This window comes from Bos mutus, chromosome 4, assembly GCF_027580195.1.
Source record: "Bos mutus isolate GX-2022 chromosome 4, NWIPB_WYAK_1.1, whole genome shotgun sequence".
Classification (NCBI taxonomy): Eukaryota; Metazoa; Chordata; class Mammalia; order Artiodactyla; family Bovidae; genus Bos; species Bos mutus.
Window position 1 is genome coordinate 67,998,576 of NC_091620.1, and position 25,261 is coordinate 68,023,836.

At 42.4% G+C, this 25,261-nt stretch overlaps 1 protein-coding gene across 1 annotated transcript in view; it reads right to left on the reverse strand.

Annotated features, from left to right (window-relative positions):
- The window catches only part of WNT2 (Wnt family member 2), a 44,042-nt gene extending 21,325 nt beyond the window's left edge, over nt 1-22,717 (reverse strand). The window contains exons 1-3 of the mRNA XM_005899142.3: nt 21,761-22,717; nt 19,419-19,645; nt 13,841-14,118 (exon numbers count right to left, since the gene is read on the reverse strand). Of these exons, the coding sequence (XP_005899204.1) occupies nt 13,841-14,118; nt 19,419-19,645; nt 21,761-21,843 (588 nt within the window). The 5' untranslated portion in view covers nt 21,844-22,717. The remainder of the gene's footprint in view (nt 1-13,840; nt 14,119-19,418; nt 19,646-21,760) is intronic.
- Nucleotides 22,718-25,261: the final 2,544 nt, after the last annotated feature.

Here is a 25,261-nt window from a genome sequence, read left to right on the forward strand (position 1 = left end):
AGTATGTAGTGATACAGTTTGGGCCAATATGATGTTACAGATAATCTGTTGGGAGGCTTGTAGGAAAGGTTCCTCCACTCTTTAAAAGAGATAAATGTCTTTTTCTCTGTCTCTGGATGCAGTTTTTTGCAGCTGCCTCCTTGGGACATGAAGCAGCCAATGCAGGACAAGCAACAGGCTGTAGACAGCAGCCTGGAAAGACAGGAAGAACTAGCTTCCAGAGGGTGTTGCTGAACTGCTTGAGTGAACCCACCATGGCCCTGCCCTCCTTCCAGACTTCTCATGATCCAAAATACTGAGTTTTCCTCATCTTTTAGGTTCCCTGGGGTCTGTTACTTATAAGTGAAAGTATTCCCACTGGAACCATGATCAGTTCTTGATTGGAGTTTAATCACAGACTCTGACAATTAACCCGGGGGAGAGCGAGCCGCCTTCTCTGGTACTGGGTTTGCTGGCATCTCCAGGTCCCATCCCCAACAGGCAGTCCAAGCAGTGCTCAGTCACACTTGGGGGCTACCTCTGCCTCTTCTGTATACTGAGTTTGCAGACTTGACATTCAAATCTTTAACCTTGAAGAGGACCCACTCCATCAGAGAGGCAGAGGGCAGGGGATCTAAGCCTAGGTGGCCTCATTTAGAAAGTAGCTGATGTAAGAGTAAGAAGCTCACAACAATGCTTCCTAGTTTAGAAGAATTCCAATGTTCAAATGGTATAACAACATTATAGTAATAAGCATGGCACTATGTGCCAGGCTCCACACATTGTCTTATGTAATTACCATGATTAGGCAAAGTAGATTATTATTCCCATTCTACAGTTATGGAAACCAGGGCTCAGCACGGAAAGTCAAATCCCCAGAGTCATCCCTGTGAGACAGAGGCAGACTTTAGAAAAATGTGAATCAGATATGTTTTGCCCACAGATCCATGCTCTTTCTACAAACGCATTTTAAATAGTCCTGTAAATTGTGTTTTTCTCAAATTTTGAATTGTGCATATTCTGCTTCCCTCTATTTTGACTAAATCAAGAATTAAATGGATAATGTTATAGACCTATTAGAGCAAAAAAGAGGTAAGGAGGGAAATAGGAATCACATTGCATCTTCCAAACTAATTGTCATAAAAAATCTAAGAAACAGTTCATTCATCGGAGAAGTACAAAGTAGTAATAACAAGATAAAAAGATGTTCAACTTCACTAGGAGTCAGACAAAGCAAACTCGAATAGTGTAACACTTTTTTTGCTTTTGCCTAGCAGGTTAGCAAAAAAAAAAAAAAAAAAAATCAATGATTTGATATTTGGTGTTGATAAGAGCATGGAAAGGAGATGCTTTAACAAACTGTTGGTGAGAGATTAAATCAATATGTCATGTAAAATAGCATTTTTGCAATACTTATCAAAATTTTAAATGTATAGTATCCTTTGACTTTGGTGATACTCTGAAAATATTTGCACAAGCTTTGAAGGATACAGACCCATATGGATGTTCACTGCAGCATAATTAGCAAAATATCAGGAAAAACTCAGATGTCAGCAAGACAATGGTATGTGCTTAATAAAGGAATATGATGTGGCTTTTGATTAATTAATAATATCATTCTTACAGGCATAAAAGGAAATCAAGTGAAAAGCAAACTGCAGAACAATGTAAGTTGTATGATGCACTTCTAAAAGGCTTGCATATGTGTGCATACACAGAGAAGGAAGGGAAAGAATGTTCATTTACAATCTGGATGCTGTCTGAGGGGCTGCATAATCCGAAAGAGGGAAAAACAATCAAACTACTCCTCAAGTTAAAAAGAAAAACGAACCAAGAATCTTGGAATTATTCTCTGGCAACTAGAGAGAGCAGAGTAGAGCAGTGGTTCTCTTCCTGATTACACATTAGAATCCATCTGGAGACTGCCTCCATCACAGAGACCCTGACCTCTCCTGGAGCGGAATACACCATAACCTGGGCAGGGGGTGGGGCCCACCTTGAGGGCACTTCCGGTCCAGGTGCTTCTAATACACAGCCAGGCTGAGTCACGTCCAAACCAGGGAAGGTGGCGGAGTAGAAAAGGAGTCCGCACCACGGCCAGAGCAGGTAAGACATTCACGTGCAGAGCCAGTCTTACATTTCTAGAAACTGGGATATCTGAGGACTGAATTAGAAGCTATGTCATATCCTATGTCTCCAAAATGTCCTGACCTCCAGGGAAAATTTCCCACAAACAGCCCTTTGCGTTAGCGTTGCTTTGGGACAGGCTTCCGCGCAGGGCCCTGCCACAAGGATTCTCCTCCGGGGTCTCCGGAGGCGCGGGAAGAGGGGCTGGGGGCTTCCCACGCAGGCAGCTGTGGAGCTGCAACAGACTTTTTATTTGCACTGTGAAGAAATGAGTGAACGAAGCAGGGGACCTGGGGACATCCAGGCACTGCCAGACAGTCTGGGCCTTTTTGTGTTTGTTTTTATGTATTACTCTTGAATTTTAAAGTTAAGTATGCGCACATGGGGTTTCCCCGGTGGCTCAGTGGTAAAGAATCCACCTGCTAAGCAGGAGAGGCCCTGATTGGGGAAGATGCCCTGGAGAAGAAAATGGCAACCCATTCCAGTGGGTTGTCCTGGGAAATCCCATGCACAGAGGAGCCTGGCAGGCTGCAGTCAATGGGCTCACAAAGAGTTGGACATAACTGAGCGACTAAACAGCAGGAGCAGCAGCAGCATGTACACATGATTTTAAAAAATTAGAGTCCAGCAAAGAGAATAAAAAGCAGTAACTCTCTGCTGTGCCCACTCCACCTCGCCCCTCCCGGTCTGCTTGGCACAACCCCAGAGCGGTCATTTTTAATGCATTGTGCCCTTGTGGTGGTTCATTACGTGTCTGTAGAACAAGGTCTGTACTAGTTTTCCTCCAGCTTTGTGAGAAACACAATCCCATCCTCAAGGTATTTTATGGACATCCACCAGAAAATTCTCTTAATAACTAAACAAACCTGAATGCCAGTGAATGGAGCCCTCTGGAGAGGGGCACCACGCACAGCTGGCACAACTGAGTGTGACAGTTCTGCCAGTCACTTTATTTACCTTCCAAGCAATGCTGTATAGTCCCTGATAGACTTCTTCTTATGGGTGAGGGTGAAAACTTGATTCACACCTCACTAATTTTACCCTCCCTCGGACTCCCAACATGGTTCTATCATGGTTGGTTCTGATGATGTCTCCAGCTTCAAGGAGAATCCTTACACCTCTTCTAGTTCCTGAAGTCAGCAGTGCTCTCTCTCATGAGATGAGGATACTTGCAGCCCCCTCCGTTCTCCTCCCCTTCCACTTCCCAGTCTCCATCAGCATGGTCTGTCCTTTTGTGGTGACGAAGATTAGAGCATTAATGTTCTATAACCATAATTAAGTGTCTCATGGTATGTCTAAACATCAAATCTAAAAACTGAAAACAATAAATATTTGTTGTTGTTCAGTGGCTAAGTCGTGTCTGACTCTTTGCAAACCCATGGTTTCCCTGTCCTTCACTATCTCCCACGGTTTGCTCAAACTCATGTCCATTGAGTGGATGATGCCATCCATCTCGTCCTTTGTCACTCCCTTCCCCTCCTGCCTTCAGTCTTTCCCCCCATCAGGGTCTTTTCCAATGAGTCATCTCTTCACCAAAGTTTTGGAGCTTCAGCATCAGTCCTTCCAATGAATATTCAGGGTTGATTTCCTTTAGGAATGATTGGTTTGATCTCCTTAGTTAACCGCACAACCAAGGACTGTGCCAGGACTGCATTTTATAATCTCTGATCCAATTGGACAACGTCTGGGACGAAGAATGTTGCTAGATTGAAGCTTGGTGTTTTCTTACTTTACTTGTTACTAAGTGCACTTACTGTAACCCAATGTCTTCCACTCTCAATGCTCATTCCACCTGTGCCACCACGTCCCCTCCTTTCCTGGGGGGGTTCTGTGGCCCTGAATCTTCTTAGTCTTGCCTGGACACAGCTGGGATCACGCCCTCCTAGAGGAGCACACGGCACTGCCAGATGCCATGTTTTCTCTCTTTCTTTTGGTTCATTCCTTCTCTTTACTGCAGCCCCTTTTTGAGTAACTCCTTCAAGGTGCATGGAGGATGCATTTTCTGAACCTTGTGTATTATGAAGTCTTTATTCAGTCTTCACACTCAACTAATAGCTTGGCTGGTGATAAAATTCTGGGTTGAAAATAAATTCCCCTCAAAATTGAAGGTATTTCTCCAAGGTTTTTGGCTTCTAGTGTTACAGATGGGAAATCTGATATGCAGCTGATTCTCTGCCTACTGATTTCTGTTTTCATTTCACTTCCCCTACCCCACCGCACCCCCTACATGAAAGGCACTAGAAACTTGCTCTTATCCTTGGTGTTCTGAAATATCACAAGGATGTATTTAGAAGTTTTAAAAAAATTAGTCCTGTTCAGCCCTCAGTGGGCCCTTTCAATCTGAAAACTTCAGCGCTGAGATGTTCTCTTAATATTCCACCCCCTCAACACGCCACAATTTTTTAGTCTCTTTATGGCTTTCTAATTAGTCAAGTTGCTGAACCTTCTGAATCAATCCTCCATGTCTCTTATATTTTCTCTTTTATAGTTTTAATACTTTCTTCCTGGCTTCTTGAGGAAGAAATTCCATTAGAGTAATACTCCTGGCTCTCTCTATCCCCTTACTAATTTCTCCCCAGGGGAGGACTACAGACTTTTCCAACTGGTGAGTTTAGAGGAAGGAGCAGGGCTTGTGTGTCTGGGTTCCTTCTCTTTGGGCATCTGCCAGCATGTGGAGAGGATGAGTTATGATCAGCTCCTGCCCTCCAGCAAGGGGTTCCTTGCAGAGCCCGGGTACACAGCCTGGGACAGGGTGAGTAAGTCTACCCAGCTCTGGAGTGGAATGGAAGCTTCAAAGCTGCATCCTCCAGGGCTGCCGTTTCCCCCCCCCCCCCACCATCCTGCAGCAGCTGCTGTTACTCCTTATATCTACCTCCCTTGTCCACTTTTCAGCTGGTTTCAAACTCAAGTGGGAAAGAGAGGTGATGTTATGACTCTGTTTGTCCTTTGGGCTTTTTGTTTTACTTTCTGGGGGATTTCTTTGACTTTCTCTTCCAAGTTCTCTCTTGTTTTCTAATTGTTACTTTTTGAAAGCATCCATTCTTGTTGTTCATGGATATAAATACCTTCTTGGATCTTCTTGGTTTTTAAAAATTTCTCTTCTCATCCCTGACGTACTGCTTTTTTGTTTTTTCTTTTTATGCTTCTGAATTTAATCAAGTATATGGTAATTCTTGGACATTTTCTTCGTATTTAAGAGTGAAGTCATAAAAAGATATTTAGGAATCTGGTTATATGGTAGGGCTTGTGGACCAGAGGTTTGGTTTCTAGTGACTAGGTAGGACACTGTTTGGGGGACTATAACTCCAAAAAGCCTAGAAGATTTGATGCTAGACTTCTAGGAGTTCTGTTCAGCGCTAAAGGGGAGGAGATGGGGTTCTTTATGCCACCAGTGGGTTTTTCAGTTAATCCCAATTTTTGAACCTCTGCTTCTCTCTAGTGCTCATTAGTATCTGAAATTTTCTCAGGGCATCTTGATTTCCATGTTCCTCATCTGCTTTCTTTCCCGCTCCTCATCTACTTTTATTCTGCTAGACTGAAGGCTTCTCCACCCTGCTTTATCAGTTACAGTTTCTTCATTCCCTTTCCATAAATTTCCAGAAATTTGTTGAGTTCTCTCATTTCTTTGACCATTCTCTTTATTGTTGGTTTAAGCCATGTTTATTCCATTACTATGATTTTAATGAGATCTGAGGGAGAAAGAAGTAAAAAAGTATATGTTCTATCCACAGGCTTGCATCTGATTGTACTTTGAAATATTCTGGAAGGAGACAAGGATTGTGAGGGGAGGAAATGTTCTCACTTTATGATACACACTTCTGCACTTCTCAGTTTGTTACTTTGGTTTGTATGAGTATTGTTTTTATAACAGGAAGAACATGATAAACAATCGATTACAGTGACTTGCTGTCTTCAGTGTGTGATACTGAAAACTTCTTTTGGAAAGGTAGGCCACACCTCATGACACATTCGTCCTGTTTCCTATTTTGTCTTGAACCTTTTCTAAAGGATTTCTTCTACCACTTCCTTCGCCTTCTGCCTCCGTAGGCTCCTGTGTTGACGGTCTCACGGCCCTTATAGCTTTGTATACCCCCGGCAGCAGCACAGTTCCTCAGCAGCGCCCTCCGTCACCTCTTGTTCAGTGCCATCAGTGTTGGCTCTGCGGCATCTCATCATGAAACCTCATTTGACATGACAACTTTTAAAAAGATGAATAACTATGACTGCTGAGGACAGCATTACTCTTGGCATTAAGCCCTGTAGAAGCCATTTTAGCTTAATATGTAACTTTTCCTGATAAAAAATCTTCAATAAGCTCATCGTTCCATTATTGCCAAAATTTTACTTAGTAGATTGTGGATGGCCCTTAAACCTTTGACTTTCAGCATTTTAAGCCTTCAGGTCTACAGAAGTTATGTTCTACTCTTAGAATTTAAGAAATTTATAAATATTAGTATTCTCTACCGCAGAAACAGAAGTCTGAACGTTTTTTTAAAAAAAAGGTATAGAAGAAGGAAATACATGCATTGTGCAACAGAATAATTCTGTTTTATATGTATCTGTCCCAACTAAAGGTCAGAGCATAATAACGAGGCATAACATTCATTAGGCTCTTGGCATATGTTAAACTATGCTAAGCACTTGATTTAAGCACTTTTATTTAATCCACACAAGCATATGAGGCCTATACTGTTTTCACCCCCATTTTACAGATGAGGCTATTGAGACACCTCGATGCTAAGGACCTTGCCCCAGGTCTTACAGGCAACATGGTTGAGGCAGGATGCACCCTAAGCCTGTCTGACTCTGCCAGCCTTTCTTATGAAGTCCTGAGGGGTTCCTTTACTCTGGTTTCAGTGGTGGGTTCTGTAAAAGTTTTTGCATTTAGTGTTTTCACATTAAATTAGTCCACAAAGAATTATTTTGACAGTTTTAAAGACAAACTTCTCCCAAGGAGAGTGAAATTTTAGTTTCTTAACTCAGCCTTTCTGAAGACAGAACTCAAGCAACGCCAGGGTGTCTTTATAAGACTTCTTTGTACATCATGAGAGTTGTCTTTTTTCTAAGTACCTGCATTTTGCTAAGTTTATGACCCTTGTGTCATGCCCTACTGATTCTCTCCCTATCAGAAAAAGGGCTGTCTACCTCATACCATGTGAAATCTGTAGAAACTTAACTACTGACCTTGCCTTAGAAAGCCTACTTAGGATTTATTTTAGTTTGATATATGCTGTATATTTCTACTAAATTATTTAGTTTAACTTGAGTATTTGAAGAAGTGTTAGCACGTCACTTTTTAGTTGGGTGTTTGCCACAAAACCACCATATTTCTGGTCCTATATCAATTTTCCTGAGGGAAACACACATTAAAATCATATTATTTAATTTTCAGATACTGGCTGAAAGCCAAGTACATTTATTAACAATTAAATCCTTTTGACAGGTCCACATCTCTCAGAGTGAAAACCAGACCAACATATCTTTCAAACATACATGCTCTGGAACTAGGAAAACAAGGAATATTTATTAGCAAACTGTGCAGTTGATTTGCTTATGCAATCATTTATTAACTTAAATAAGACATTGTGATTTCTTGAGCACTGTCATTCTTTAAAAACAGTGCCTGTGGGTGGGCTTAGCTAGGAAATATAAGGTGTAGAATTTATATTTGTGGAATTTAAGAACATTACTGTTGACTAACCATATATATAATAGTTCTTACTGACTAATGAAGCTAGTCTAAAAAAAATATTTTATATGAATAATAGAACTTTACCTGGAACTGTAACAATTTTCTTAAGAGTTACTCTTTGCTTCAGGGCTTTAATTTTGGTTAGTTTTTGATTCATAGACAATAAAAGATCAACAGTATGAAGAACATACTATTTTGGGGTCCAGTAAGACAGAGATGAGGCAGGAAGGACTGATCTAATTTTTCACAATGCATTTAATTTTATGAATGGAGAAAACCAATCAGAAAATAAATCTGTGCTAAGTGAAAGTTGGGCTTCATGAAAATGCTCAACATGAGGGGAAGATGAGGATATATAGGAGGTTAAAGCAGTTTGGCTCTAATTCAGTTCAGTTTTATCACTTTTCTTTCTACTGACATTCCTTACTTTTAGAGAGTGATTTCTTTTTCATCACGCCCAGTTCTCTTGGTTCAGAACCATTATGTATTATTTATCTTAGGTGGCATCATAGGATCTATTCTTGGAAGCCTTTATTAGGCCCATGATTTACTTGCCTGTAAAGCTGTGCTTACATCTTGTACAGTATCCATTTGTGTTGACTTTGGAGGCATTTCCTGTAGTCAGAACTGGGAAGTATCTGTTTTGTGCCGCGCCCCAGTGGGCTAAGCTCAGGGGCAGGCCCAGTGCTCCGCTCCGCAGCACTGACCTTGCTTGGTGCTGGCCTGGCAGGGCAGAGAACTAAAACTTTGGATCTTCACCCTCCAAACTTCTCACATATAAAATACAGGCTATCAAAATATATAAATAAAAATTACAGGAGGCTAGGTTAAGTTTGAATTTCAGCTAGGGAATAAATTCAATTCTAGTGGGAATTGGGAAACAAGTTGAACTTATTCCCTAACTGAAATTAGTCTCTTTATATGCAAAATATGGATAATAATGATACCTATCTTGTAGGCTTGCTTAAAACCTGGTGCATATGTTTATACATTTTATGTAGCGATCCTTGTTAGGTAACCTGTCGAAGATTGTGCTCAAGTTTTAGAACCAGTGTTCTAATTCCAAGATTGTGCTCAAGTTTTAGAACCAGTGTTCTAATTCAGGGTCCCAGCCTGCATGTTGCTTAGTCAACATGATGTCAATCGCTGAGAACCCCCAATGAGCTAATGACAGCCTAAGTCCGTCCATGCTCGGGCTCAGTTGTGTCCCACTTGTTGTGACACCATGGACTGCAGCCTGCCAGGCTCCTCTGGCAGAATCCATGGGATTCTTCAGGCAAGACTACTCTAGTGGGTTGCCATTTCCTTCTCCAGGGGATCTTCCCAACCCAAGGACTGAACCAGTGTCTCCTGTGTCCCCTGCATTGCAGGCAGACTGCAGGTAGATTCTTTACTCCCTGAGCTATAAGAGAAATGCCAATAACAATGTAAACATTATGTTAAAAATATAAATAGCAATAGCAACATCAGTTGCCATGTGCTAATTTTTAATTACTACTCATCAGGAAGCTTGTATCAGTCTTTATATGTATAGGTAAGGCTGAAAATAAAATTCAGGGAGATAAAAATGTCTCATAAATTTCCTGGTGAGTCCATTTTTTTAAGTTGTTCATTCAAACCGGGAGATTTGAATTTTGAAATCTATCATTCTTTTAAAGTGGACTCTAGAGAAATTAACAATCCATAGAGATAGAACTTAAGTATTTAACATCTCCCCCGGTGCCTTGTTCAGCACCTTCCTGTTCAGTACCTTCCTGTTGCTTCACAGCAGCATCTGAATATCTCAGCAAGGCATTTGAGGCTCTCCACAGCTGGCCATGACTCCGATTTGAAGCCTCAGGCCGTATTAATTCTCAGTCATGAGCTCCCCTGGGACCCTTGTCATTCCTCACTTCTGATGTTTTTTTCTGCTTTCACATCTTTCTGTGACTTGGAGGCCCTTCATCCTGGAAAGCGTTTGCCCTATCTCAGTCATGGGAAACCTTTATCTCCAATATCCAGCTCTTTTATGACATAGCCTTTCTCTCCTCAACTGACTGGCTCTGTTGGGTGATTTTTCTGCTCTACCATATAGTATAGCGCTTCCTCGCAATTGTATTTCACTTGTCTCCCTGACTCAGGTTTAGTTTCTTATGGTCAGAACTTTGTTTTATTCTTTTCTCCATGTGCCATAGTACCAGAAACAGTGCTTTCCCCAAATTTAACCCAACAGCACATACTTGCTGTGCCTTGAGTTGAAATTTTGGGAATCCCACCAAATAAGGCCGAGTTGCAGTAGGCATGCTCATGATGACTAGAAGTTATGTTTTTGGCATTTAAAACAAAGTTTTCCCTTTTATTAAAAATAATAATACATATTCACTTTAGAAGACTTGTGAAATTAAGGACACACACAAAGGGGGGAAAATCATGAGTAAACTACCTTCCAAGGGCAGCAACTGCTACTGTTTTTTGTTTTTAATTTTTTTTTAATACAGAAATACTGTGTGTTTATCTTTCTCAACAGAGACAATACGGAAAGGTAGTAAAGACAAAAGGGTGAAAGCAGAGGCTTTGAACCCCCAAGCCCAGTACTCCACGATTGCGTGCCCCTGTGTGTTAGCCACTTGATCCCTCTGAGACCCAGTTTCCTTATTTGAAAAACAAAAATACTAATACTATTTTTTTTATTCCTGTGGGGGTTTTTAGAAATCAAATTACAAAGGGTTTTGATGGTCTTTTGTACACTAGGGAAGACTATGTCAGACTGTATTTGAGGATGAGTCTCTGGGTACTTGCAGAGATCAGATTGAATCCTAAATACCAGCTCAAATTGGATTTGTGCCTGATTCTGTACCTCAAATTACAGATAACCTTCACATCACTAAGGGAGGAAGAGGGGGACTAACTTTTACTAAACACCTACTATGTGCCAGGTTCTCTTCTGTTCCCTTCCTTGTCTTTCCACAGCCTTCTGAAATTCCTTTTACATCTGAAAGAGCTGAATTCAGTGATCTAAGCCATTGGTCATCGGAGAAGGCAATGGCACCCCACTCCCGTACTCTTGCCTGGAAAATCCCATGGACAGAGGAGCCTGGTGGGCTGCCGTCTATGGGTCGCATAGAGTCGGACACGACTGAAGTGACTTAGCAGCAGCACCAAGCCATTGGTATTGCAGGATTAAAATGAAGGTAGGTCTTGCTTCACATCCTATGTTCCATCTTCACTATGGTAAGAAATACTTTTGTGGGAAAATATCTTTATGGAATTCCTCTCTTATTATGGAAATGTCCAGTGATTGAAGGGCAGTATTTGATTGGGTACATGGACTATTTTGAGACACATTCTCTCAGGAAACGTAAAAGAAGTTGGGATTACTTCATGTAGAAAGAGTGGATTACTTTAAAAGCCATTTTCTGGATCGTGAGAGGAAACAAGTGGTGGATATCAACCAAGTACCTTTTACTTGTCATTTACCTTAACCTACCTTACAATGCAATTTACAAGCTTTCATAGCATGGCTTCTTTAGATCTAAAAAGAACTGCTGAGAGAAGCTACGGAATGTCTTTTGTCATAAAATGTTTGTTTTGAACAAGGTAGATTTATCTTTTCAAGACTTATTAATAGCCCTATTTGGAGGTAGAAAACTAGACTCAAGATGAGTTTCAGGAAAACATCATTACAAATTCTGTTGAAGCTGTGATGAAAATAAAATGATATAATAGCACAGAAGATCTAAAATGATATTACAGCACAGAGACACATGAGGGTGCTCTAACCAGCTGCTATAATAAAGGAATTAAACTGCTCAAATATTAGGGGAAAGTTAAGGCCTGTTGTGATGGCAGTGTTGAATTCTCATGCGTAGCGTTGGTTAAACAGAACAATCTTGGAATAGATGGCTTTTCTTTTAAAATGTATTGGCCCTACTCCTCCCCTCCAGCCCCACTTAAAAAAGTAGAAAATGTTCATATTGGACAATTTGGGAAATACTGAAAAGCAAAGAATAAAAAAACAAATGAATCAATGTTGCTGTCAGCTTTGGAGGCTGGGGTTTACTAGAGCCAGGTCAGTTGGAGGCTTAGCTCAGGAGGTTTGCCTTCAAACACAGCCCAGCCTGTTCTCATTTTGATTCCACAGACCTTCTGCTGGTAAGAAGGGGGAGCCGAGGCTGGGGGTCTAATGACCGCAAGAAGAGAATTAGAGACGCATGTTTATCTCAATACATTTACTCTCATTAAAGTTCATATTCACTGACATCATGCATCTCCTTGAAAAAGTCTGCCCACCCACCATTAATTAAAGCCACATTTTAAAAAGTCAGTGTGTGCACTTTTATTCCGATCAAAAGTAGCCTCCTAAGTTTTGCAGAGTAGGCAGGAGAATATCTGAGGTCTGACAGCTGTTCACCTCTACCCAGTGAGGAATCATGTGATTTACATTAAAAGTCATATTGATTCAGAGCCTGCAGTATAATAGCTGAGATCTATTGTCTTGAAGAATGGAAACATTCAATATCTAATGACCTACTAAGCAAAATTAACATTTATTTTGATGAGTCAGTGTTATTTTGGATGCAGTGTATAACCATATGCTCTTATCTGTACAGATAGTCTGAGAGATCCGTATATTGTGCTTGAATAATTGAGCAGCATTCTCCTATCAAAGACACCACACTTTATAACCTATACATGTGGTATCAATGTCAAAACAAAGGTCAATGTAAATTTTTCCTTATCTGAGCCATTGCATAAACAGTAATTACCAATAGTTGTAGGATTGCACAACCGTAGTCTATATTCTTGGCAGCAGTCACTGTAAGTTCATAAATTCATGAAAATAAAGGATGTTGATTTTCAAAGTTCAAGAAGGTACTGTTTGTAAACAGCTCAGGTCACACTCATCTTATTCCATGTGCTAAGCAAGACTTCTTTCCTTCCAACTTCCTTTAAATGCGATCTGTTCCCTCTGTGAGCCCAGTAAAAGGGTTTTCAACCAAACAGATCTGCATTCTTTTCTATTCTTTTTCCTATTAAAGCCCCCCTGGGGACTTTTCAATTTTATGCTGATCTTTCTTTACATATTAATATCAAGCACATTTTTATTTTGTGTTGATAAAAGACAAATTATGGTTATCTCTTCTCATTGGCAATTAGGTTATTTTAGAGTGGTTCTGACTGAGTGTTTGATTAGCCCAACTGGTTTATGCTTTTTTTACACAAAGCCCTAACATGCAGCATTCAGATTCTCTTGTTATTCCGGTCATGCCACCATATCCCCAAACATGATTCATCAGTGGACTGATCTTTGGCATTAAAATGGTTTAATCCTAGGCCAAACCACCCCGCGGCTGGGAGGTGAAACCGGAATTCTAGTCCTGACATTTCTTGTGATTCTGCAGGTGACCTTGAGCTCTGGAGGGTCTGTTTCCTCATCTAACAAATAGGGGTTAGGGAATGAATACTGACCAGATACCCAAAAAGTTAGGCAGGACTAGCGGTTAAGGGGCCAAAGCGCCTCGGGGGCACGTCTTCCCCTGGTGCATTTACTCATCCAGTACCAGAAAACCCAAGGTGGGGCTTTCAAGAGTGAAACTGGGGTCTGGTTTTAAAAAGAGCCTCCCTGAATCTAGAAGAAGCCAACAAGCCATGCCTGGTGAGCTGCTTTCATGATAAGTTTGAGAGAAGATATTCTTGGTCTTGACACCCCTTAGATACAAGCATTCGCTGTCCCATCCATATGTGGGAAGCAGCCCTAGCCTCAGCCACAGATGCTGTCTTGTACTACATGGTACAGTATGCAGAGAGACCACAGACACTTGACTGTACACACTGCCAAAAGCGGTGGGTGGACTCTTTCACCTCCGCTGTGGTAGGGAAGGTGGAGTGGGGTATTTCAGCCCAGTCGGTGGTATTCTTTAGAGCAAACAGCTCTGGGCTGGGGGACAGTGGGAAGCTGTGATGAGAAGCATTTTTGTAACTCTCGGAAAGTTTAAGATAAGCTTGGCTTAAGTGATTATAAGGCCATGCAGTCTACACAGTGAGCACTGTCGCAGCCCATACCTTCCTGCCGGCTCGGTTGTTGTGAAGATTCATCAGGGCTCTGGCGTCCTTGCCCTTCCTTTCCTTGGCATCCACAAACGCTCTGGCAAACTTGATCCCATAGTCAATGTTATCACTGCAGCCACCCCAGTCAAAAGTGCCCTTGTTATCCTTGGCGGTTCCCTTCTTCTTTGGGTCACAGGAACAGGATTTTAATTCTCCTTGGCTACAGGCCCTGGTGATGGCAAATACAACTCCAGCTGAAGAGATGGCGTAAACAAACGCAGATTCCCGGCTACCTGTAACAAAGATGCTGTTCTTAAAAGTAGTCTGGAATGGCTCGTTGTGAATAACTTTCACATGATGGCTGTTTAATCCTTGTTCTGCCTCTGACAAAGTATTCTTGAAGAATTCTTTCCTAGAGCCAAAGCTTGCTCTTGAGTATGAATCATTGCACTTATTACAAGCCTTTGTCAATTTGGATAACTGTGTAACAACTATCCTTAAAGTAAATAGAGTATAAAAGAAAATGCAGCAGGAGCCCGCCCTGCACACGTTAGTCTCATACATGTGCTTTCTTTAACCTAGAATCTCATGTGTCCCAGAAGAGAAGAGACAAATGTGTCTAGGCCTTCGTTGCCTCCTCTACACCATACCGTCTGAATTTTACAATTCTGTCGTTTCATAACATATTTTGGTATTCTAAAATACCACTACAGCTCTCCTGGAAAAAACCTTCCAGGCATTATTGAGGACACTCAGATGCATGTAAATGATTATTACTGAAATGCTGAATTCAAAGTAATCTAGGGGCTGAGGTGGGAAGACAGTTAGGGGATGCCATCCCCTCTTGGCATCAACTTGCAAGTAAGGGAGAGATTGTTGGAGGCAATATGCAATATCCTTGAGTTACATGCTGCATCTAACTATTAAGATGAATTTACTTTCTTCTGGAACACCTGCGCTAATCACTGGTATTGGGTGAAAGACAGTGAAAAGCTTTTCTTTGGTTTTTCTGGAAGGAAACAAATTTACCGCTTATAATTAGACCTGGGCAAGAACCCTTTGGGGTGCTTTCTTAGAATTGTTCTTTATTAGAGCACAGGCTACTTTCACTTACAGGCTGAAAGGTACATATTTCAGTGCAATAACTACATTAAATTATTTTAATAATCTGTAGTAACTCATAACACGGTGTTGTGGTATAGTGACAGATATAAGGCTCTTTAGGGTCTGTGTGCACCTCATTTTTCAAGTGGAGCTGTATTTCATTGTTATTAGCATGCCTTTTTATTAATGGTTGCTGCAGGAAATATATTAACAATCAAAATAGAAGCTGAACAAGCTAATGCCAATGCAAGGAAGCAAATGGAGAGCCATTTGGTGATTCAATATGTCAAAACGAGTGTGACTTTTTGAACCACGCAGCTGGGAGAACAAACCACCTTTTCGCATCGAAGCCCTACTTGTTTCCGTTTGTCATTCAGTGCTAAAATTTATTATACATCCCTTACAATATCTGCTCTGCTAGTCTCATTATTAAAAATCAGGAAAACGTATCTACACCATATTAAATGGCACTTACCTCAGCCTTCAAAAAAAAATCTCCCCTGAAACCTCTAATCATCAAACAAACCAAGAAAAGGAATCAATCATGCCTTGAAGTTAAGTAGAATCAATTATATGAATATTTGCCATAGGTAGCAGGTAGTGCTCTCCGGAGAGAAATGTGATGGTCGTGGGAGCTGTTTTAGGATTCCAGATTATATTATAAGGATCACAGATGATTTTCTAAGTGAAATTGAGATGTTCTGTAAAAACTGATGACTAATAGATGGAGATGTGGCTTAATCTCTGGTAGTAGCTTTCAGATAAATAAAATTTTTATCTTACCCATTTTTACTGTTTAAGAAAATACCTTGTCCACAGTCATCCCATTGGTCTGCTAAAACCTGGTTTTGAATTTGGAGTTCAGTGCCCACATTTAGAGATATCGCATGGGGGGAAATTCTCAAATGCATAATCTATTATGCACTAATCTTACTTTTTAAGGAGAAAGAAGAGAAACTTTAGGAGGTGGTCTTTTAGGGGAAAGCTAGGGAAGATCCAGAAGATAGAATGTCAGTGACCAGACAGTATTTTGCAAGTTGGTAGAGGAATGAATTGCTTACTCATAGACTGCATCCTGGCTTAACTTGCAAACAAGTACATTGACTATTGGCTGAAAGAAAAAAAAATCCTTCAAAATCTGCTACATTTCAGAAATAATTTCCAAAGCAAAACCATCACCTTTCTGAATATGTGTCATTTATTATTCAAACTCATTACTAAATAGTTAGATATTTGTTTATTTAAATAAAAAAAATAGCACATGGAATGACTTTTCATTTTACCTCCAGATGTTTTGGTATCATGTAGATACAGCCTTAAGATGTTTTCAGTTAAGTGTCTTAGATGAATCACTTAAATGCTATGTGCAAAATAGTAGCACATTTCAAGAGTTGGCTTTGTAACAAAATAAATTTTGATCTTAGGCCTTTTAGAAAAACTGATTCTGCTTAAAGCCATTGCAATATTAAACAAAATCCAAATCTGAATGGTGATATTTAGACTTCCTATTATGTTACTATTGAAGTTTCTCTAATTTTTGGTTTGAGATAAGTCAAGCAGTATTTACTCAGTGTATAGGCTAGTATAGGTGACTGGGAGGGCAAAACATTAGAAGCTAGGCTTTCTGGAAGGCTATGGATTATGCAGCTCTTTTTTAAAATGCTTGCTTTAAAAAAAAAAAAACACAAAAAACGCAAGGATGCTACCTAATGACCTTTTTTTTTGTGTAAGGCTTACTCTAGAATTCTGGAGGTATATGCAAATTCTTGTAGGATTATTTTTAAGTTTACTAGTTTTGTTTACATTTCTCTGCGCATGTCTGGAGACAGCCAGTTCAATGAGCAAATTACATAAGTTCCTAAAAATCGTTCTGGTCTTACTCTTGTTCTCTGAAGAAAAAGAAGCAAATGTTCTCCATTTCTCTGTGACCACGGGGTATGTTAGTAACTTTTAGGTTCTCCTCGTATATGGTACTGCCCTTTGCCTTTCCTATTCATCTATGGGAACACTTAGGTTTCCGAAGGAGGCTTCTTTATAACTCTAAGATGTGAGTTTCCCTCCAAGCAATTAATTGAAAACTCTTTGGATAACTTCATTGGAATTTCGTGATTATTTCCAGGATAAGCTACCTTAGGCCAAATTCAGCCTTCCCATAACCAACACAAAATCATCACTGACAGTCACAGGAGTTTACATAAATGTCCAGGAAGAAATCTGGCCTTCTATGAAGATTGGAAAGAAATTGTGTAGCATGAGTGTTCTAAGTTTTGAGTGCTTTGGCAGAGCATTCGGCTTCATATGAAAGAAATCTGAAGGAAATACAGTTATAATCTCTAATTTATCTGAAGCCTTAGATTGAGTCAAACTTGTTATGCTTTCTCTATTTATTACCTTTCCCCTCTCAGCCACAGTACAGCTCTGAAGAAACCAATATTGCCAATATTAAGTTAAAGTATTTTATGAATGAATCTCCAGCTTTGGGAGATATACTGTCTTTAGGATCAGTGGTCAAACTTGCTTCCTTTGATTTGTGATCTAAAGGGTTTTTTTTGATTATGAAGACATCTTAATGGATTTTCATAGACAGACTCTATAGGTGATCATTTTATAAATGAGAGCTACTCTTAATTTGTAGTCATTATAATTTGTAATCAGTTGTGAGAACTTTGAAAAGGAACACTCCTAATACATCTTAAATACCGAGAGCCTGTACATAATATATGCAAAGATTTCTTGTGCCAGATATTTGCAAACTCTCTTTGACAAGGTCCAGCACTTTGATTGATTCACTGGTGAACTAATCTAGGTGAAGTCTTAAAATTCCATGTAGCTGAAATTTATTATTATCATCCTTTCAAAAATTTTGCGATGTCATATCGAAACTCCAAAAGGAATGCAGAAGAATATAGTTCTTAAACTAGAGAATAAAAGTGCAGAATATCGCAGTAAATTAACTTTAGGGATACACTAAGAGTGAGAGCACTACGCCCTTGGGGGATTTTTAGAGACATTCAGTTATGCATTTGGCCTCATAAAACCCTAGGGCTATGATGATTACATGATAGAAACACCCTCTGTTAAGCATTACCAAGTGCACAGCCCGAACGATTTTCTTAGGAAGGGGGTAGGGGAGGGCGGTGGGCAAAAACAAGAGGAAAGCTTCCTGTTTCTGCGATTCACACATAGACTGTTGTGTTTTCAGTCAGATTTCCCAGTAGCAAATGGGATGTGCTGCTTCTTGAAGAAACTGCTAAGGCCAGGTTAAGGGATGGGTTTTTTTTTTTTTTTTTTTTAATAGGATTTGATTTTCAGTTAATTTTCTCTGCTTGTATATAAGCTAGTGAGCTACTTTCCACATTCAGAACATTTATTATGTAATTATATAATTTTCAATGTGCTTTCTAAAAAAAGTAAAGAAACCACAGGCGTACCCCATTTTATTGCACTTTATTGCGCTTCACAGATACTGTGATTTTTTTTTTTTTTTTACAAACTGAAGCTTTATGGCAACCCTGCATTGTCAGATGACAGCATTTTTTGAATAAAGTATTTTAAAGTTAAGGTATGTACATTGTTTTTACAGTAGTTAATAGACATGTATACATAATGTAATACACATATATATAATTTAAACATAACTTTTATATGCATTGGGAAACCAAAAAAATTCATGTGACTTGCTTTACTGTAGTGACTAGTGATCCGGAACCAAACCTTCAATATCTCGAAGGTCTACCTTGATGTATTCATGGGTCTCACCCTACCTTCCATAAGTATCTTTCTGCCTAAAACATACCTGGAGAATAGGTACTCACTGCAAGTTTATCCATTCATTCATTCAACCATTCAATGAATGAGTGCTGCCTACAACATATGAGATACAAGCAAGATGCAGAGAAGGCAGAATGAGTCCCTGCCTTACAGAATTTACAGTTTACTGGGTGGGGGTGGGGGGGGTGGAGTTCAGAAACAGAGTGACCCAAGACTGAGTAGCTGAATGGGAAGTCAAAGGTGACAAGCAGAGGTTTCTCTCTGCTTTTCAATCACACTGATTTGTTATTGTAACAATGACCATTTATGGCCAATAAAAGATGTGGGCATTCTTTCCCAATCTTCTGCTAAATCCTTCTGGTAGGGTCAGGTCCCAGAAAGAAGAGTTTAAAAAGTCAAGAGTGCTCTGTGGCTGCTGCTTCCTTTTCTCCTAGAGACAAAATCTGAACCTGGAGGGACAGGCAGGGTTATGAAGGGACATGGATGGACAGAGCCAAGGAACACTGCATCCTGACCCATGATCAGCCTCCTCCAAAACTTTAGACAAGCTTCTTGATTTCTCGAGCCCACATCTGTAAAATAGGGCCAATGGCACCCAACAGAACAAGCTTCTCGACTGAACAGAATGCAAGACAAGATGGGCAGGGGCTGTGAAGACCAAATAAGGGTGTGTGTATGTGAGGGCAGAGCCCATGAGCTGTGTGAAGGTGAGACTTACTTCGGAGCAGGACCCTGCCGAAGAGGCTGTGATCCCTGTCCAGGGTGTTGCAGTTCCAGCGGTGCTGGCGGAACTGGTGCTGGCACTCCATCGTCCACTCAGTAACGCCCAGGCCGATGGCACGCATTACATCCGGGTGTCGGTGGCACAGCTGCCGTTGGTGGCTCACCAGGCCTGGCACGTTGTCACACATCACCCTGGAGGAGCCACTCGTAGCTCTCATGTACCTAGGAAGGACCAACGTTGGGGAGAGTACTGAACAGCAAGACCTGGCAGGGTGTTTCCCCGGAGTGGGAACAGTTCAAAACAGCATTTCAAATATGAATTCTTTATCCCTTAGGGGATACTAGAAAGCAAAATTTGTTTTGTTTTGTTTTTTTAAACTTAAGTTCACTGGAGAAGTGGCACAGCAGGTGTGGTAAGTGATCTGGTAGAAGCCACCCCAAAACTAAGTGCTGACTGTTTCTTGGCCACGAAGCTAAGGCCACCAGATGAGGCTCTGGGCAGAGTGGGAGAGGCGAGGTCTGCAGTCCAGGAATGGGGTGAGAGGGGAAGGGCCAACAGGTTTTTGGAAAACATTTTTCTCAAGAAGGCTCTGATCTCAATATACAGTGTGTCCAGACTTGGTTTTGGAGGAAGTAGACCTTTAGAAGCTCCTCACTGCCATTTTGTTGATCTGATGTTTAAGTGTCTTAAAGAAACTGTCTGTCTAATCAGCACCTACTGGGATCTGATGCTACACTCTCTGCACAGACATGCCATTCTTTTCCTACTAAAGAATCCTTTAAATATTTCCATTTTCCAGCTCTTTTTTGACTTTTATAGAGAACCCTTGGAAAAAAAATCTTTCTATTGTTATTAAGGATACTAAATGTTTGGAAGAATCAAACAGTGTTATAGCTTCATAAAGTACTTTTGAAAAGAAACTTTAACAAAAAATTACATCATCATCTCTACCCAGATGTTCTCTATTAGTTGTGAAATGTTTAGAAAGGTACCTTTTATATAACCCAAGCTGCCATAGGTGTCTTTTGAAGCGATCAAACAAGGAGAATGTCTTTTTCTTGTATTTTCATTATTTTATATGATCATAAAATCGTTACAGCTGTGACTCCCCAAAAATATATTTAAGTGACAGCTGAGAGACAATGTGACAAAAAGCCTGGGCAGTAAATAATGTTTATATACCCATGGAAACAGAAATAGTCATTTTATTGAAAAATGGTCACTCTGATAAATCAATCTTTGATCCTGTGTCAGCAATGTCAAGGCTAAACGCCTTTCTGTTCAAAGCAGCTTAGGAAGGAACTGAACTCCTCTTCCTATCAACCCTTTGCCTTGCTTCTTTGGAGAGCTCGTGTCTTCCTAAAGCTTCCTGCTCTAGTCTTTCATTTGGCCAAGATTCCTTTTGCCAGATTCTTAAAAAAAAAAAAAAAAAAAAAAAGCACTTCATAACAGATAACCGATCTTTCTAAATCGAGTTTTAAGTGTCTGGTCTGAAGTTTTTAGGTGCAAAAACGTTAGAGAGTTCTCAGCTCTCTCTTCTCAAGATCAGAAGGAGATGGAGAAGAGTTTGTGGGTGGGGAGAGCCTCTCCCCTTGTAACATTTAAGGATGATAACCTGTTAGGTTTCAAAGTTCCTTTACTCTGCAAAATAGAAGATTACCGTATAAAGGGACAGCAGCAAAGTTACCCTTTGAGGTGACTGGTTTCGAACAGGGTAACGTCTTAGAGTCCCCGACCTCTGGAGCTTTCTATTAAGGTGGTAGTCTCTACCTGGGGGCAGCAAAATGTTCTTCCGCCCCACTGGGGTGAAGCACTAGGAATGTGGAAGGACGGGAGATAATGCAAAATCACACGCTTTGGGTTCCACGGCTCGCGCCTGCCTGAATTGACCCGTCGGTTTACCTTGAGGGTTTTGCGGGGTGGGAGCAGAGGGAGACGATTGTAGTTTTGGAGGTGAGTTTACACGCGCGCGCGTGCGCACGCATACACAGACGTCTCTGCTAGTGGAGCTAGAGACCCGGCTAGCGCTTGTCTAAAAGATCGCGATTTTGCTGTCACTCAGCTGGATCCAAATAAACCAAACATCCGAGCTCTCGTTTGAGGGGCAATGTGTGTGTAGTGGGTGGCGGTAGTGGTGGAAGGATTGGAGTTGTCAAAGCCGGAATGGCCTTCCGAGGAAAAGCGAAGGGGTGATAGGAGAGGGCAGCAGCTGGGATCGGGTCGGAATCCGTGACTGCCACGGCTGCGAGGAAGCGCCGCCGGGAAGGATCTATGTGACCAGTGCGGTCTCGATTCCCATCTCCAAAATCCCTCGGCGCCCGTGCGCGTGGACTTACCACCATGAAGAGCTGACCTCAGGGCTGAGCCAGGTAAAGAGTAGAGGGAGCCAGAGCCAGATTCCAACGAGACAGGCGTTCATATTAACCCCCTTGCGTCCGCATCAGGTCAGACTCCGTGTGCGGGCGCCATGCGTGCCCGGAGCAGAAGCGCTCGGCGCTGGGAGCGCCTCGTCACGGCCGCCGGCGCCTCGCCGCGCCCCCGCCCCCCGTTCGCGTCTGCGGCGAGTGGCGAGACTCGCTGATAAAGTTTCAAGCGACCAGCGGGGCGAGCGATAAAGGCCAGCTCGGGCCGCCTCGCCCACAGCCAATTCCCCAGGCGCGGCGAGCGCGGGCTGCTGGAGAGCTCTGCGCGCCTCAGGCGCGTCCCGGTCCCTTCAGCTCCCTGCCCGCCCAGGCGCAGCCGAGGGAGGGGGCGCTGCGCCGGCTAGGGTGGCGGAGGCGGTGGGGGTGGGGGGAGCGGTGTTTTATATAAGGGTGGATGAAATGATGGCAAGAGAGGTCTGTGGGTGAAGTGCGGTGGGGAGGAAGAAACACCTCTGTGTGGCCTCGAGCACCCGCGGAGGCAGGCACCTTTCGGGAAGCTCCAGGTCAAAGAGCATCAGTGGGTGCCCAGCTGCGGGACCAAGCGCTCGGGGTAGACGAGGCTACAGAAGTCCCGCAGCGTGCAATGTGGGGAAACGAGGGAGAGGGTAAAGAGATAGCTGTGTACAGGAGGCAGAACCCCAGAGCTGATTTTCAACTCGTTCCTCCGCTTCTCTCCCTAACACCCAAAGGAAGAGCAAACACTTGTAAATTTGGAGCTAAGGAGGGCAAGGTTGGGGAGGGAGGGGCCAGGCCTCAAGGAAATGAGGACCTGTGGCCTTGATTCTTCCGTGCTGGGCTTATATACAGAGCTCGCAGGGAGGGGAGCCAGGAAGGTCCGTGACCCTCCGGACCTCACCCAGGCGTACTCAGCCATAGCGTCTGGGGAAGATGCGGCTTTTACGCACACCCAGCTCCTCCCTGGCGCAAAAGAGCATGCAGGGAGGAAGCGAGGCAGCAGGAGCCGGCCGAGGGTCCGCGCCCCAGCCCTGGTCGCGCCTCTTGTCGCCCGGGCGTTCAGCTTTTGCGCCTTGCGGAGGTAAAGAGGCCATCGGTCCTGATCTGGGCCCCCGGCGGGCCCAGAGAAAGAGGCTTCAGCCCGCGGGTGGAGCATCTTGAGCAGCAACTGGCTTGTAGCCCCGCCGTTTATCACCGGAAAGGAAGGAAGACCAGGAACTCGCGGCGGCCGTGAACTGTTCCATTGCTCTTTTCCTGGGGCGGGGGGGACCCACCGCCCGCCGCCCGCCTGCCCACGGAGCATGCCTTGGGGAATGTGTGTGCGTGTTGGGGGTTGGGTGGGCGCTGTATTGTTCCCAGAGAATGGAGGGGTGGCGGTCCAGATAGGAGGGACAGGCTCTCCCCACACCCTATTCCTAGAGCCGAGACTGGCCGGAGCATCAGCTCTCGCTCGGCGCGAACGAGGTGAGAAGCTGGACGGGGCGAATCTCAGAAAAGCCAAAAACCTGAAAGATGCTGTCATCGCCACCCCTTCCCCACCACCGCCCCTCAACCGCTGGTCCCTGGCAGGTCCAGCCCCTCCCAGGCTGACCCAGATACATCCCTGTTTGGGTCCGGAAAGGGAGGGGAGGGAAACAAGCACCGCGCCACCCACGACTCGGGAAGAGCAGGGCTCCGCGCCAGGGCCGCTCCATATCGCTGGGCCGCGACCCAGGGGAAGTTCTGATCGGTCTGTGCCGGGAGGGAGGGAGGGGCAGGGGAGGAGCGGGTTGTGTTTCTGCTCACAGTGTGTGCACAAGCTGGTTGTGTGTGTGCCTGTGCGCGGGTGGCAGTTAAGGGGAGAAGAGAGTGATGAGGTAGGCACCAAACAGCAAGAAATATCTCATTTACGTCTATGCTTATACTCATAAACCTTTTTCCTGGGTGAAGCAGAAGAGTAAGCTAAAATTTACTTCCATTCTCTTTTGTCCACAGTCCCTGCACTTCTACCAGCGACTAGTGAATACTGCAGAGGTGTGGGTGTGTATGTTGGGAAAGGTAGGCTGTCTGTGCTTTTCTCCTGGACAGTGAGACCTGAAACTATCTAAAACACTCAAGTTCCACCCACCTCAGCGCATCTCCCAGTAGAGGGGAGTTAGAAATACAAGGAGTGTGACTATCAGCTTAGAGGCCTTTCCTCCCCACCCAGGGAGTTATGGAGTGGTCAGAAGATCTGCCCTTCAGTTGTAGATGAGGCCAATGAAATGACCTAAACCTGAAACAGACCTCCTGGAATGAGATCAGGACCATCCCCAAAACTAATGAAATCCACTCCAAAGGACTTTATCCTGGGGCAGGAGCAGTACCTCATGACTTGCAGAGAAGAAATCAGCCTTGGTGAATGGTGAAGGCTAAAAAAGTTCAAGAAAAGCTAAATCCAGATGTGAGAAAGGTTCACACAGACACCTCTTCCTGTCCTATCTAGAAGCAGTCTTGACCAGGTGACTTCCAGGTCTGTGAGTCTGTCTTTAACATTCTCCACCCCTATTCACTTATAATCAACTAGCCCTGTACAAATTCTCTACCTGCCCAGCAGGTCTGACTTTCCTCCTACCTCATCTGTACTGAGATGGAGTGCTCACTGCTAGAAGCTGGGAAATGCTCAAGAAAATTAGAAGGAAAGAAAGTTATTACAAACTTCACCTCTCTTCCAATAAAAACTACCATTCTAAGGAAGAATTAAGTAAATTGCACATGATTTCCATCTTGCTATAACAGATGATGAGTTAGGAGAGAGTTCAACGTGCCTTTAGATCTGTGCATTTAATATCTCATTTTTTATTTCTCATTGAATTGATTGTAAAATTCATTTACTGTATACAGAACCCAATTCTCTTTCTGGATATTAATGTTACTTTACTTGTAACTTTAGTATAGCATTGTAGCCAAATGAGTCAGTCTATTTTCTTAGTTAGATCCATTGTTTGTCTAATCTCCCAGGGCAGAGGGAAAACTAATTTACTAGCAAGCCATCTCCACCCTTTAAAAATGGACAGTTACTTCTTTAACCAAATAGTCATTTGTGTTTCAGTCTGAACTGGCGTCTTCCTAAGGCAGTGACCCCGATTTAGCTACTCACTAACCAGTGATTCAAAAGTCTAGTATTTCCAACTTAGAATCAATGATCTTAAAAGAACATTGTGTATTAACAGAACAGATCAAGGAGGGGAAAGAAAAACTGTATTTTTTTGCTTTCTAAATCTAGTATTATTATATATATAACGATACAGATAATATATCAAATAAAAACAATATATGTCATTAAACCTTTTTGCTTGCTAAATCTCCATCTAAGAGAATCATATGCATAAAAATTTATTAATAAATTTTATTAATAAAGAATTTAGGAGTGACTAAAGGGGAAAGGGAGCAAGACCTTAAGGGCAATGAAAACACTTCAAATTTCAAACTTAACCTTTA